Raw genomic sequence first — 17,078 nt, 5'->3', positions numbered from 1 at the left:
GATTCTGTTGGTCTAATCAATAGCAATGGGAATGGGTGGATGGTTGATAGATGGATGAATGGCTTAGTGGGTGCAATTAAAGTTGGATGGATGGATAAAAAGATGGATAGATGGATGGATGAATGAATGACGGATGGATGAATGAATGAATGATGGATGGATGGATGGTTGGGTGGTGAAATGATAGGTTGATGAATGAATGATGGAGGACGGATGGATGAACGAATGATTTATGGATAAAAAGATGAATGAATGAATGATGGACGGATGATTGATCGGAGGTCAGATGGCAGAATGGATGTTATAGTGGGTGAATGAACGGATAGAAGGACGAATGGGGGGATGGATTGATGGCCGAATTCGGGGATGTATGAAAGCTGGACTAATGGGTTGGGCTGGATCACTACCCTGTCACTATGATGGAGGGCTGGATCACCGTGGTGACGGGGCTGCTTTAGCGGCCGGGATCCCGTCCTGTGCCTCTTGTGCGCGGTGAGTCAGTGAGCTGTGTCCTGGGCAGACATCCACTCACCGACAGAGATATAAAAAAAACCTCTGAGGCGACGCACTGAATCAGCTTTACACAGCGTGCTTACGCGTGCACGCACGCTGGCATGCGGCCGTGTGTGTGTTTTCAGCAGGACCTCTCTGCCAGGACCGGCGTTTGTGCGTGCTAATCTGGGCTGTGTTACTCACACACCCGTTGCTTAGTCAGTGTGCGTGTGTGTCTGCGTGGGTGTGTGATCGTCTGTGTGTGTGTGTGTGTGTGTGTGTGTGCGGGTGTGTGTCTGTGTCTGTGTCAACTGAAAGCTTAGCCCTGCTCAATCTGTAATCCAGGAGCAGGTTGGGTGTGTGTGTGTGTGTGTGTGTGTGTGTGTGTGTGTGTGTGTGTGTACATCTGTGTGTGTGTGTGTGTATGTGTGTGTACGTTGTATGTGTATGTATGTACGTATATGGAACTGGTATTGACCTTCTTGCATGCACCTGCATGTGAGAGAATCTGTTACATTGTTCAGACCAGCTGAACTCCATACACACACACACACACACACACACATAATATGTGTATATTCACTGACAAACACGTATTTCTATATATACTTATTATATTCACACACATAGTGTTTGTGTGTGGTGTGTGTGTGTGTGTGTGTGTGTGTGTGTGTGTGTGTGTGTGTGTGTGTGTTGTGTTGTGGTGTGGTGTGGTGTGGTGTGGTGTGGTGTGTGTGTGTGTGTGTGTGTGTGTGCGTGTGTGTGTGTGTGTGTGTGCGTGCGTGCGTGCGTGCGTGCGTGCGTGTGTGTGTGTGTGTCCATGCGTCAGGGCCCTATTCAGCCAAGAAAAAAGCCTGTGTGTGTCTGTGAGTGTAAAAGAAAGAGAGACAGGGAGGGAGGGAGCTGGAGACCTCGGGACCCCTTCCGTTGCCTTGACAACAGATGCTTTAAGTGTCGAGGCCACCACCTAACATAATGGGTAGCGACGCGTGTCCAAACTCATGACCGTGGGTCTTCAGCAGCACCGAACAACAACCTGCCCTACCCCCTCCTCCAGTCTCATCGCAGTGTGTGTGTGAGAGTGAGTGAGTGAGTGAGTGAGTGAGTGAGTGAGTGAGTGAGTGAGTGAGTGAGTGAGTGAGTGAGTGAGTGAGTGAGTGAGAGAGAGAGAGAGAGAGAGAGCACACTGTAGACGTTGATGTAGTTGTCAGCCCCGTTCTGTTTGTGAGAGTGTGTGCGTGTGTGTGTGTGTGTGTGTGTGTGTGTGTGTGTGTGTGTTTGCGTGTGTGTGTGTGTGTGTGTGTGTGTGCGTTTGTTTGTGTCCGTGCGTCAGGGCCAATTGAGCTAAGAAAAGAGCTTGACTAAGGCGCGCTGGTCTGAAGTACTGGTCTAAGAGTAGATCCTGTAGTTAGAAAAACCGTACTGAATCGGAATTCATTTTTCGAGGAATAGTTTTGGATTCCAAACGATTCGGATTCCGATCCACCTTTCGGGGAAACACGCCTTGTGGCGTTCAACAAAGCAGTCCTATAGGACGGTAAACAACACGGAATTACTTCAGAATTCATCTTTCTACCGGCCAAAGAGAAAGAACCATCGTGGACTCAGAGGATGTATATATAAACGGAACTACAATGGAGCTATTCTACACCCCCATGATCACGAGAAGAAGGATGAGTGCGCCCTGGAGGAAAGCTTTCTGCTTTTGTTTGCTTCGAGAAGAAAACGAAACGCGTAAAGAAACCGAGGGAAATCCTTGACTCCTTCCTTGAAGGCAGTGAGAGAGCCTTGAAGAAACAACACAGATTGTTAAATCCCAGGCTATGATGGGGTCAAGAGCTAACCTTTTAAAACGCCTGTCAACAAACATAAGACCACACTGCCCAAAAAACACACACACACAGACGCACACACACACACATCACAACAAATGTGTTTGGTGGGCTTAGATTTAGAAGCATCTGCCCTAAACTAAACCACCCTCCCACAACTAGGAATAAACACTAACACACTCAGACTGTCTGATTCCTAAAGTCCTATTAACTCAGCTCTGTGGAGAGAGAGAGAGAGAGAGAGAGAGAGAGAGAGAGAGAGAGAGAGAGAGAGAGAGAGAGAGAGAGAGAGAGGTCTTCTTCCCCAGCGTTCAGGAAACAACAAGCCTCCTAAAATAAGCACGCTCCTGGGGAACACTACAGGAGCAGCAGAGCGAATCATGGAACATCCCCTTCCTTACACACACACACACACACACACACACACACACACACAAACAAACATATAGTCAAACAATCAGACACATACATACACGCAGACACACACGCATGCATGCATCTAGAACCCCCCCTCCACACACATACACACACACACACACACACACAAGCACACAGATAAACGCAAGCACGCAGAGACACACACACATAGACACACACACACAAGTAGCAACCCTGTGATCTTCAACACAGCTGAACACTTTCATTTCTCTGCTGCATACAGATGCCAGAGAGGGACCCCTCACTATCCTCCACTCATCTGAAGTGGCTGAACGTCAAACCACACAGGTAAACAAGTTGATGGCTCTCTCTCACTGACACTAACGAGCCTACAATCGTAGCACCAGCTGGAGAACTGAAGGAGGAAGACGAGGGGGAAGGCTTGACTCGTTGGGACCTGAGTGGCCTGTCAGCACTCCACAGAGAGAGAGCGGGAGAGGGAGCGAGAGAGAGGGGGGGAGAGGGGGGAGAGAGAGAGAGAGAGAGAGAGAGAGAGAGACAGAGAGAGAAAGAGAGAGAAACCGAGAGGTAGAGAGAGAGAGAGAGAGAGAGAGAGAGAGAGAGAGAGAGAAAGAGAGAGAAACCGAGAGGTAGAGAGAGAGAGAGAGAGAGAAAGAGAGAGAGGGGGGGGGAGAGAGGGGGGAGAGGGGGGAGAGAGAGGGGGGGAGAGGGGGGGAGAAAGATGGGGGGGAGAGAGAGAGAGAGAGAGAGAGAGAGAGAGAGAGAGAGAAAGGTAGAGGAAGAGAAACCGAGAGGTAGAGAGAGAGAGAGAGAGAGAGAGAGAGAGAGAGAGAGACCAGCCAAGTGTTTCTATTTGTGAATAATAGATGACGGGTCCTGGCGCTAGGGGGGTTTGGGTCCCAGAGGGAAAGGGAGACAACGAGAGGAAAATAAGTCCACAAACAGTGTTGCTTTGGGGTACACCCGGGCGCGCGCGCAAACACAAACACAGCTGAGCGTGCAAAACCCGCTGATCTAATTTCTCCTCCCACCTTATACCCGGAGGGCTTGTTACACAGTAATACACACCAAACATCCAGCGTCTACCAAAACGCAGGCTATAAACGCCCTATATAACTAACATCATTTTGCATTGCATAGCATCAGTTATATGAGTGCTGCTGATGCGACGCTTATTGTAAAGCGAAATAGGTCAGATTGTTCTGTCATGTCACGTTAGCAGAAAGGGCTCTTCAGATTCGGAGACCCTGTGATTCCAGAGAGCGCTTCAGGGGAAGAGATCTGAATTAGTTCCTTAAACCTGGTTACCCCTGAGTGAGATCTGGTTTCGTGTTGTGAATAGCCGACTGTTCGCCTGCAATCAAGAAACGAACCATGGTCGTCTCGATGTCAACGCTCGAGTTATTTGATGCGATTAATGATATCCATGACATCGGAAGCCTTCAGAATGCCGGATACCAAACCAGAAGAGGAATATCGCGGGTACAATGTAAAGTTATTACACAGAAAGCTCGCTGGCAGATTCATCTGGTGGGAAAAGTCAGTTGGAGTGGACTAGAGTCAGTTGAAAACCACTGAGGAGGAATACTTGGTGGTTTCCAGAGCTGGGGAGACTTCAGCATACATGCACCACATAAGGATGTATACTCACTACTCAGTACTGGCAGCCAAGATGAAACAATTCGCCTCCGAAATGCCACATAGTTCACCATGATAAAAGTGTACCGTAATAACGCGTGTGGCGCCTAGGGGTAGCCGAGTAACATGAACCGTAAACAATCTAATAGTGTTTACACAGATCCAGAAAAAACCGCTGAAAGAGAGGATATTTACCATAACGCCTTGGGTGTAATTCTGAGATCTACTTCTTCGGGTAAACTTTTCTCCAACGGGACACGGTCTCCGGACATAATCCCGAGCGGGGTCGTCGACAGTAAAAGAATAGTTGCTGATTGTCCTTTAACGAAAGGTTAGGTGGTTCGTGGAAGGGGACGCGGTGGTTACACGCATGCCATCACTGGGTCGACTACTTGTCGCCGCGGTAGTCCGGCAGCGACTACACGCTTCCTTTCCCGTCACTCCTCCAGAGCAGCAGCAAGGAGATAATCCTCCAACTCAAACACACAAACGCGCGCAGGCGCACGCGCACAGATAACAACTCACACAAAAAGCAAGCACACAGATAGACACGCACACACACGGACACGCACGCAGAGACACGTACACACACGCACACACACACACACACACACACACACACAAAAAGCGTACACAATGTGCGATGCTTACACCCCGCCCGCCGCGCTGGGATCTGGAGGGAGGGGCTGGTGACGATATCGAGTTCACCTACATGATTTATTCATCGCTATCACCAGCGACGGTGCGCGTCTGTGAGGCGAATTCAAAGTTTGTTTTTCGTTCGTGGTTCAACTCTGTTCTATTTGTAGGTATCGTTGAACTGATTTGCATGTAAGTACCATTTGGTTTGAGGAGGGTTCTCCGGTATCCCCTTGCTGCTCCAAACAACCGCGTCTTTTTCTATCCCGCCCGTCGTCAAACCATAATGGGTTGAAGTAGCTTGAGCTTGAGGAGCTTGAGATCAACCCTAAATGATTGACTACTTTTATGTATCGCATGAATGTTTCTGCGCCACAGGCGGACGATAGAGAGGCTAATTAAAATAGTCTGCGGGGGCATAATGAGACGGGCATGGTAATGGGATCCGGATGGATGGCTGATAACAGTTAAGGCATTAATATTAAACTCTTCTTTTTCTCGAGCTCCCGGGCACCGATCAGTCTGTGCCAAGAAACCAGGCTGCAGGTGAGGCACTCACCTTACAGTACGCAAGGTGCATGATTGGGCTGACACCCTTTCGACTGTTTAAATCCAGCCTCAGGCTCGGCGAGGCAGCACCTGGTTCCGAGGTTGGCCCTCGCGCCGAAATTGCTGCTATTGAGTTTGTTTTTATGCCATTCAGATTAGGTTGTATTTGCCTGCTCACACATTCGAACATGCACGCACATGCGCACACACACGCGTATGCACACAGACACACGCGCACACACACACACACAATCACATGCACACACACTTGTGTGTCATAATGGTCATGCTAGGGCAAGGGCATGGGGGATTTTTCCAAATAGAAATAATGAAAACAAAAAGCTTCTGAACGATGTCAACTTTGATACTGTGCGATTTTGCAGGTTTTGTGTCTTTGCGTGTGTGTGTGTGTGTGTGTGTGTGTGTGCGTGTGCTCGTGTGTGTGTGTGTGTGTGTGTGTGTGTGTGTGTGTGTGTGTGTGTGTGTGTGTGTGTGTGTGTGTGTGTGTGTGCATTAGACCCAGGAGCCACACTTTGTTCCACGATCAATCCTGATTACCGAACACACTCTTTCAGACCGTCTGAACCTTCTATAGTCCGCTTTGATTTCACGGTGAGTGGCGGCGTAACGAACGGCAGGGCTAATTAATTATGTCTGGATCTGGGTTCCCTCCGCACTAGCAACGGCTGTAGGACAGTATTTATAGCACTGCCAGAGGCGGATATCAAAGTGATTCTCTGGAAGCGAATGACACTGAGATATGAGTTGGTTGAACCTCATCAGCGGGTTCATATGTTTACAACAGGACGATCACACGCCAGGTTCCCCGGCAAATTACAGGACCTCTTGTCTGTGAGATGCAGATGGAGGTGGAGGTTTAATGCGTTTGGAACGGTAGTGGTACAATTGCTTGGTTCTAACAATTGTTAGTGCTTATCTTTACAGTACCGACGGTGATATATTCTTTCTTTTCCTTCTGCCAATTGTACCTATTGTAAAAATGTCTGCTAAATGCCCAAAATGTAAATGTAGTGTGTTTAGTATTTTGGAATGCCATTCTCCTTTTATGTATTGGGTAGATTGGGTGGACTGCAGTGAGGGAATCTATTTTGATAGTTTCCATTAGTTTATTCTGTTAGGTTGGTGTCCACGCTGAACAACAAGATACCAGAAGCACAGGATTCAAAAATGAAAAACAAAAAGAAAGGATTTCAGCACCGGTCATCGTCTTGGCAACATCGGAGTTTCTCCGCTGTCATGGCGATTGAAAGCATCGACCAACCTTTGCGTGGGGATATTCAGATTGGGTCGCAGGAGATTGCTGATACATAAGGTCGTGTTCACATCCAGCGTTTCTTTAAATCTGCCAGCGCTTGTTTTACATTATATTCCTATGGAGCAGAGCGTTTCTGGAAAAAGTCACAGCCGTTTTTTTAAACGCCTCTCCCAGGGTTTTTTTCTGCCATACGGAGCGTTGAAAAAAGTTCAACTCTCAGGAAGAAAGCGGCCGACGTCAGGCGTCTTTTGGGCAACTGACCAATCACAAGCGGAACATTGACACTTCGTCACGAAGGAAACTCTCAACTGTCAAAACAAGAAGCAATGGCGGACAAATCACTCGGGAAAGTGCCGGTGGAGCGATTAATAGTTTTAATTACAGAACATGTCGATAACTACGACATGTCTAATGGGCTCTAGCCTGGATACGTAGTAGGCGAGTAACGTCGGGTCTAGAATTGGTTCGTTGCTAGGCGATAGAAAAAAAGCTCTCGGCGCTTTTGGGACAAAAAACGCTGCCAGTTTTTCTTTTTGTTGAAAAAGCGGTCGGCTCAACTTTTCCCTATTACAAAAAACGCTAGATGTGAACACGGCCTAAGCTGTAGATATTTGATAAAAAAATAAAATATATAAACATTATACCAGGAATTTCACAAGTAATTGACACCAATAAACGAGTCATAACCATAATCAAACTACCACTAACTACCTTGATATGTTGACATGATTGTTTTAGCATATGTTAAAACAATCTGTGAGGAAGCAGACACACATCAAAAAGTTTGAAGTTGGCGGGATCACAATCATTTCAAGCCCGAAAATCAGGGTCACAGGTCAAAAAAAGCATTGGGTACCCGCCATGGACCCTGTTCTGAGGGGTGTCACTGCAGAGCGCTCGCCGGTGGAGCAGCTCAGAGCCTCACCGACACATCATGCTCCGTGTGTGTGTCAGAGCCCGGAGCGGTCTGTGTGTGGGACCCAGACCGGCGGTTCGCTGTGTGCACCGCTGGGAAGCAGACCCTAATACAGCTCGTAAGTCCGCCCCGTAGACCCCCATGGGACCTCTGAGATCGTAAAATACGAATGGGTTTCAATGGAGAGAAACTAATTATTTTCTGGTCCCAGTCTTTATATGCCCCGGATTACACATATGTTGTTTGTGGATTTAAATGATAATTTTTCATGCAGAGAAAAGGAAAGAAATCTCGCGAGGAAGTTTGATAATGTTAGGTTTTGTGTGAGGCTGTGTGACGTGTGTTTTCTCTACAGCCTTTAACTGAACAATTGCACAAAAAACGGTCAAACTCTTGACATGAAAAATTATCATTTAAATCCACAAACAACATATGTGTAATCCAGGGCATATAAAGACTGGGACCAGAAAATTATTATTTTCTCTCCATTGAAATCCATTCATATTTTAAGATCTCAAAGGGGGCGGACTTACAAGCTCTATTAGGTTTACAGGCTGCCTGTGTGTGTCCCTCAATGACACCCCGCTGAAAAGCAGGCTTTCCTCTCTCTCTCTCTGTCTCTTTCTTTCATGTGTCTCTCTCTGTCTCTCTCTCTGTCTCTACCTCTCTCTGTCTCTCTTTCCTTGTGTCTCTCTCTCTGCCTCTACCTCTTTTTGTTTTATTCTGTCCCCCTCTCTCTGTCTCTACCTCTCTTTCTGTTTCTGCTACTCTCTCTCTGTCTCTCTCCCTTTTTCTCTTTCCTTCTTAGTCACCCTCATCATTCTGTCTCTATTTCATCCCCTTACCCCCCCCTTCTCTCTCTCTCTTTGTCTCTGTCTCTGTTTATCTGCATCTCTCTCTCATTATCAAAGTCTCTCTCTCTCTGTTTTTCTGCATTTCTCTCTCATTATCAATGTCCCTCTCTCTCTGTTTCTCTGCATATCTCTCTCATTATCAATGTCCCTCTCACTCTTTCTCTGTATATCTCTCATGATCAAAGTCTTTCTCTCTGTTTCTCTGCATTCTCTCTCATTATCAATGTCCCTCTCTCTCTGTTTCTCTGCATCTCTCTCTCATTATCAAAGTCTCTCTCTGTTTCTCTGCATCTCTCTCTCATTATCAGAGAGTGAATATGTGGTGGGCATCGTGTGTGGACACCTATTAGGAAACTAGTGCGTTCCTACCCCGCCAACGTCCATTCCTCTGTGAACACAACACGCCATTCACCCAGTCTCCTCCCACATGCACGCACACCCGCGCACGTCATTCGATGACCATCAGAACATTTGTTTACGTTTCCAAACAGAGAGATTGCACGGCGACAGACAAACTCTGCCAATATCACCTCCATCTCTGGGCGGAGCCACATTCAATTCCTCCTGCCTTGTACGCAACACCAACATGCACATGATAAGACCATTGTTCCAGAGCTTGTCATGTGTTTTCCTCCCAGCTCCTCCCCTTCCTGTCCCACCGTCACTGCCCCGTCTGAGGGAACGACCAAACAACGACCTTTCAATGTGACATCATGTGGAATGATGACGTGGGCTATCGGATGTTTAAGGAGGGGTTCTGGAACGTTAAGATCCCAGCCCCGGGGATCGGAATGTCCCGCTGGAACATTTTTCCCAGTCGTGTTTGACTCAATGTAAGACCCCCTCCTTCGTTACCTCTGTGTGTGTGAGAGGGGAGAAGTCAGCCTTCCTTCTCGTTGACATGTATGTGATGAAGCAGGGAACCCTGAGTCAACTGTCTCTGGGGAATGGTGAAGTCGGAGTGGGGAGGAGTATTAGAGAGGGACAGAGAGAGAGAGAGAGAGAGAGAGAGAGAGAGATTGAGCGGGACCGCTACATAGCTGTTCCTGGCGTGGTGGTTGCAGTGGAGATGCACTTGCCAGACAGGAAGGAAGGACTCGGCCACCGATATCAGTTTATCAGCAGAAAGGTCTAGCAGTACTTCCTCCATTTTGTTTCTTCTTTGACATTATCCAACTTTCGAGTTGACAATAACCCTTAAGTGACTTCTGAAACCACCTCGAACCAAATTAGTGCCCACGGTCATAAATCTTAAACTTAGCCCTTGAAATGAATAACAGTCTTTTTTAAGGCTGCCGGTATTGCCAGAGTTTAATCTAAATAATTGTCCAAGCTAAAAATGAAAGGACATAAAACAGCAGACACACACACGCAGGTGCAAACAACCACACCGCACACATACACACACGCACAGACACACACACACACAAACAGACGCACCTAGACACAAGCACCCACACAGACACGCACACACACACGCACAGCGTTTGAGTCGTTTGGGGTCTCTCTCAGTAATGGGGGCATTTAAAATGTGCCAAACTTATAAAGATTATATAACTCCTCTCTAACATTACACACAAGCTAAAGCTTTTAAATGAACATACACACACACATAAATACACTGGGGCACGTACACACACAGACTAGCTAAAGATAAAAGGACGAACACACACACACACACACACACACAGACACAAGATAAAATAAGAAGACTAACGAACACACACACACCCACACACACATACACCCACTAATGCACGTACACACACACAAAGAGCAGCCTAGTATGAAAAATGATTTACTCCATCTCGTACCTTATCATTAAATTTCTCGGTGTTTATCCCAAGACCTTCACTCACAATCCCCCCCTTGCCCCCCTCCCCCACTCTCAGGTTTTCAATTAGATCTCCTGCATTATCTGCCTCTCTCTCTCCATTTCCTCTCCATCTCAAAGAGGGATGCCAGCTCCTCCCGGCAGGTTAATGGCTCTTAGTGCGTCATCCCTCCATTCTCCACCTCCACCACCTCCACCTCCACCCACCCCACCGGCATCCCACCCACCTCCTCTCCCTCCGCTTGCCCCACGCATGACGCACAGGTGGGGATCTTTAAAAGCTTGCGCCTTCTCGTCAGCGCTCGGTTGAAAGGGAAGGATGATGCAGGGAAAAGAAAGCTGTTTCCTGCCTCCGACGGCTCAGCCAGAGAGGTGGGATTAGGGTTTTTCGTATGGGTTGGGTGCTGACTTGGACACAACCATGTTTCTGCGCTGTGCGTCATTGACTTTAAAAGCTGATAAGAGCACTCAGGCGACCATATTGGATGAATAACTAATGAGCAATGTCTGTGGAATGAACGGAGCGGGTCGGGACTGGAACCCTGACGGAAATGCCTGGCTGACAGCAAATCAGCCTCTGGCCCTCCGACAAATCATCAGGCAAAAGCAATCAAGTGAGAGGAGTGCTCCTGCCTGCCTGCCTGCCAGGCATTATTAAACGCACTCCGGCGACAAGTTTTTGGCCACAGGGCGACGTTGTAACTCAAATCGAGGCAAAACAACGGGCCTAGTGGAGCGAGTATCCGCAGCGGTCACTTAGCGGATGAAAAATTAAAAATAAAAAGTCGCCTCTGTGAGAATAACTGGCTCCGTCTCGTCTCTACCCGTCTGCTCCATTTGGAATAAAAGCTTTTACCCCGTTAAACCACACAACTGAGGACGGGAGACCCCACGGCGGTCACTGCAAGATGAACAACAGAGCACTTTTAAAAAACTCTCATTTATCAAAATCACTAGTTCCAGCCGCTCTCCACCCATCTACTCCATTTTGAGTCTAAAGCTTTTCCCGCCCAAACCACAGAACTGAGGGGACCTCCTCCCATAAACCTGCCTCCCAAGTTCTTTCAAACAAGGACAATAGAATAGGCTGTCTGGTGGGTGAGGTTTTGTCATGTGGTACCAAAACGCAGTTCTCCTCCGGCCCCCTTCTCCACCCAATCCAGGGGTGTCTTTTGTCCACAACTCAGTGGGGGAGGGGGGTCCTAAATCAACCAAAAAGGGGGTGCTGCTTCAAAGGGAGACGAGAGGCTGGTGATACATTGGAGCCTGACTGGAACGAAAGTATAAAGTATATAGAATGACCCCTCGCCTGTCGACAAGTGGGAAGGAAGCTGAGTTAGTAGTTTGTGTAGCTCCACGCGGCGGCCATTACTCCCATCACTGCTGAGCCGAGACACATTTTATAACAACATTCTGTCAGATGTTCTTTGAAGCATGCTGCAAAAAAAAGAAGGAATAAAAAACAACAGTGCCACAGCTTCACACAACCTGTGACATTCACACTTCACAAACAAGAGGTTTGGCTGTGAAACAGCTTTTAACAACCCAAAATTTAACTGCACAAACACTTCATCCTCACATGCTTTGGTGCTCTATATAAGAGGCCCTTTTCTGTGGACATAAATATAATATTGGATCTACAAAACTCGAACAAAACTTTAAAAATTAACTTGACAATAATGATGCTGCACAATGAAACATAATGTCTGTGTGACGTTTATTTTAGAGTGTGTATTGCCACACGACTACCATTGTAGACTCCACTTTGACCTGAGATGACCTAAGACTATTAATAAAATATAAAAATCCATGCATGCTTTCATAAAGGTCAAATATTCTGCATTCCCACGTGGGCTGCCAAGACTGGTATTAGAGAGATATATACTGTAGCCCCTGTGTGTGTGTGTGTGTGTGTGTGTGTGTGTGTGTGTGTGTGTGTGTGTGTGTGCGTGTGTCATACGTGTGTGTGTGTGTTTGCATGCTTTTGTGTGTGCGTGTATGTGTGTGTGTGTGTGTATGTCGCGCATGTGTGTGTGTGCGTGCACTTCTGTGTGTGTGTGTGTGTGTGTCTGTGCATCTGTGTGTCTGTGTGTCTACGCCGAGCGCGAGTGTGAGTGCACTTGTGTGTGTGTGTGTGTGTGTATGTGCATGTGTGTGTGTGTGTTGAGGGAGGTGAGAGACATTTGGGCTGAAGGCTGCTGTGATGTGGAAATAAATCAGAAACGATCACTCCACGTTACTTTTATCTCCTCATGCGCTTGCGTCACCCTAAAGTTAAACTCCAGGCGGTTGACATTTTGGGTCGGGAGGTGTTTCGCCTCATCTGAGCGACTCAGAGACCAACCGGGGAGATGGCTAGGGGTGCAGAGAGATGAAGGGGTAGGACAGACAGGGAGACAGACAGAGAGCAGTGAACAGACAGATGGACGGACGGACGGACGGACGGACGGACGGACGGACGGACGGACGGACGGACGGACGGACAGAAAGACAGACAGACAGACAGACAGACAGACAGACAGACAGACAGACAGACAGATGACAAAAACCGAGAGGGAGAGTAAGAGTGAGACAGACAGCATAACAGACAGATAGACACAAAGACATACAGACAAAACTAATAGTGATAAAGGGAGAGAGAGAGAGAGAGAGAGAGAGAGAGAGAGAGAGAGCAAACTAGGGAACATGACAAGCTCGAACAACACCATTATCAGATGTACTATAATGATACACACACGCACACACAATTCACATGCACACACAGAATAGGGCAGTTTATCCATTTACCTCACTTTGATACCTGACATAAATGGTGTAATAATAGCTTGGCATTCACAGAGAAGAAAACCTCATTCAACAGTCCACATTCCATGTTCTCCTCCTATAGGACCTGCTGTCCTCGAGGGATGACTTCAGCGCTGTGTTTAGAGAACCACCGGGAGGGCAAACCAGGCTGGCAGGGGAACTGTGATTATAAACCACTGTTTCACCGTGAAGGTTTCTGTTGTTTGTTGTTGTTTTTGCCTTACCTGTAGCTCGAGGAGCTTAAGGCTAACCACAAGGTTAAATGCTAATCATTCTGAGAACATTAACCACAATACTTTGCATACAACACGCACCACTGACAGAAAATAGCCAAATACGGACAACTGTGTTCGCCCATATGATGTTTAACTTCCAATTAGCCAGGAAGGGCAATTAGCAATTAATCTAATTAGGGTTTGACGTAACTTGAACACACAAATGCATGCAGGGAACATACTGGCAACATCACTGTCACTTGAGCCTTGCCTCTAATTTGAATTTGATTATGCACACACAAACGTACACACACACAGACACATACGCACACAGGCACACACACACACACACACACAAACACATAGGCCGACACACACACAAACACACACAAAAACACTCACACAGAACCATTATTATCACAAACATGATTGGTACAAAATCTTCTTCACTGGTTCCCTTTTGAAAAATCTCTGCTCTACTAAAATGTTCAGGTCTCAATTGACAATAGCAAATGAGTATTGAGCAGTGTGTTTGTGCGTGCTTGTGTGTGTGTGTGTGTGTGTGTGTGTGTGTGTGTGTGTGTGTGTGTGTGTGTGTGTGTGTGTGTTTGTGTGTGATTGTGTGCATGTATGTGTGTGTAGTGTAGTCACATGCTGTTTCTATTAATAAAAATCCTTACAGCCTCTTTCATCTCCCTGTACATTAGCTAAAGATTGAACATTTAATTTGTCGCCATGGAAACGGGAGACAAATGGCTGAGGAGTTCCAGTGGTTCCCGAGAAGATATCAATCCAGTCAGTGGAAACGTTTAAAGCAAGACTCATCTTGCTTTAAAACAAGGTACACACACAAGCGCACACACAGAACCCAACACACAAACATACATGCATACATAAGGCTGTAACACACACACACACACACACATTGACAGACACACACACACACACACACACACACACATACACACACGCTCCACAGAACAATTATCACACTTCAAACACAATAGACACTTCAAAAAGGGAAATGTAAGTGGGGAGGAGATAAAAAGCTGACAGACTATGAGTGTACAATAAACACTTCTTACATTCTCATGCGCAAGGCTTTAGTGGTTTAGAGAGAGGCCTTATTGTGGACAGGAACAACACTCGATTGACAAAACTGTACAGGATTGATGCTTCAAACAAACAGAAACATGCACACACACACACACACGCATACACACACACACACACACACACACTCACACTCACACTCACACTCACACACACACACAGACACACACACACACACACACACACACATAATAATGCACACGCACACACAAACATGGATACACACACAATCAAACAAACACACTCATTACACACACACACACACACACACACACACACACACAATAACGCATACGCACACATACACATGGATACACACACAAACAAACAAACACACTCATTACACACACACACACACACACACACATGCACATTACACACAAACACACTCTGACACAAACCCGAGTTGGGTCAAACATTGTATATGCATTATGTCATCAACATAAGGCACAAAAACTGGAGGAAAACGAGCTGCAGAACATAACATCTGTAACGAAACGGCATTCCTTTACACAGACCCTGGAAGACACGACCAGAAACACACGCGCACACACACACACACACACACACACACACACACACACACACACACACACACACACACACACAGGGCCACCTCATTCTACAGCCTTCTCCCCTGCTCGGCATGGATTCAGACGGTGGGGGGGGGGGGCTAGAGACCAGAGGAGGGGGGGGCCTGAATTCAGCGCGTACACTGAACATGATCACCGCTGTCACCAACACACGGCCCCCCTGCCCCCATGACTCCTCCCTCTGTTTCACAAGCAAGAGACTTCACTTTGACACTTTCGAAAAAGGGAAATGTCGAGAGGAGAGGACTTTCAAAACCCCCAAAACAAACACTTTTTACGTTCTCACATTGCTTTAGTGGTTCACAGAAGAGGCTTATTTGAGGACACTGGAATGACATAACGGACTGACACAACTGTACAATATAGATGCCGCACACACACACGTACACACAAGCAGACAGTGCAAGTAAACACATACAGACACACGTACACACACAAGCAGACGCTCACGCACACACACACACACACACCCACACAGACGCCCACACACACACAGGGTTCTCGCGTTCAACAGCCTCTGTATGTGGTGAAGAGCCTCCCCTTCTCTGTAAGGACTCTGAGAAGGAGGCTGGGGGCCTGATGGGGCATGACTTCTGTGTGTTTACTGCATGGGTAGTTCTGCTTTGTGCTCGTTGTGCTACTCCTAACCCCCCCCCCCCCCCCCCCCCCCCCCCCCGTACACACACACACACACACACACACACAAACCCTAGGGGGGGGGGGTTTCAGAGAGAGGGTGGACAGGAAAGCCCTCATTATGCCGAACGTGTTACATAACGTATCATTTCAGCGTTGGCTTGAAAAAGTGCAGCGCGGAAAGAACAAAGAAAGGAGCGAGCAGTGAGACGTCCCCCCCGGAGCCAGCTGGGGCTGAGCAGGCAGGCAGGAGGACGATCGAACCCAAGACGTTTCCCTGGCGATGGCAGTGGCAGTGTGTGTGTGTGTGTGTGGGGGGGGGGGGGGAAGGATGAAAAACACAGAAGGACAGGAAATGGGGAATGTGTTCCGAGATGGATTTCAAAACGTGACAATGGAGACAGGGGAAGATGTTTAAGTTGCACTGGGCAGAGGAAAAGGAGAGTGTTACGGTCGTGGCAGGTTGTCCTGAGTCATGTGAGAGGTATGCGGTTAAACGGCTTTGCACTTCAAGATACCTGCAACCCACACATGCGCATGCAAGCACACACACACGCACGCACATTCATGCAGACGTCACGACAACAACAGACGTGGTGAAACTTGTTCAGCTGAACGTGTGACACATTAGTACTTCGCTGTGGTTGGCTTCCTTGAAAACAAACGCTGGAAGCGGAAACCAACCCAGCTGTGTGAACAACATTTCACCTCTTTCAGAGAAAAATGAAAACCGTCAGCCTAACCCTAACCCTAACCCTAACCACGTCGAAGTCCCAGTACATGGGGAGGACAACATTCAGGAGGCACGCCTCAGTTAATGGTGGGGTCTTATCTTTCCTACACACACACACAGAATCACAGAAACACAGAAGCAGCATTCTCGTGGTACAGGCCAAAGTCTGCAAACAGACAAAAGCTAACTCTGTTGTGTTTTGATAAAACAATAACTCTCATTTCTCCTGCTAAAGCAATAACACCGTCATACTGCTTTTCTAAGGGAAATTATTTAGTAGTTGTTCTTTAGTCTGATTTATATCAGAGACATGGGCGAATGGACAGCAATGATCCCACAAGAAATGTAAAGAAATATTAAAATTGCTTTTTAATAATAATGTTGAGTTTGGATAAAAGAAGAAAATAAACAAAACCAACACACCGGCACAAACAGATACACACACGCACGCTACCTCGGTGACGCAGATGACCGGAATGTTGCCCCCGTACTTCTTCATCGCTCCTCTTCCTCACTGGTCAGGGTAGACCGCCATCAGCTCCGGCTGACCCCCC

General features: G+C 47.3%; 1 protein-coding gene across 2 annotated transcripts in view; it reads right to left on the bottom strand.

Moving 5' to 3' along the window:
* LOC307074834 (transmembrane and coiled-coil domain protein 3-like) overlaps window positions 1-17,078 on the bottom strand; it is a 40,395-nt gene extending 23,317 nt beyond the window's left edge. The window contains exon 1 of one of the 2 annotated variants that reach the window (XM_079735212.1): window positions 16,979-17,078. In XM_079735212.1, coding sequence (XP_079591338.1) covers window positions 16,979-17,023 — 45 coding nt within the window. In that variant the 5' untranslated portion in view covers window positions 17,024-17,078. Of the gene's footprint in view, window positions 1-4,556; window positions 4,820-16,978 lie in introns of those variants that run through there. The other variant, XM_079735213.1, reaches the window with a different exon arrangement.

The sequence above is a fragment of the Pollachius pollachius genome, assembly GCF_949987615.1.
Source record: "Pollachius pollachius genome assembly, chromosome: 4".
Taxonomy (NCBI): Eukaryota; Metazoa; Chordata; class Actinopteri; order Gadiformes; family Gadidae; genus Pollachius; species Pollachius pollachius.
Note: the sequence above shows the minus strand (reverse complement) of the source record. Positions and strands in the feature narration are given on the sequence as shown.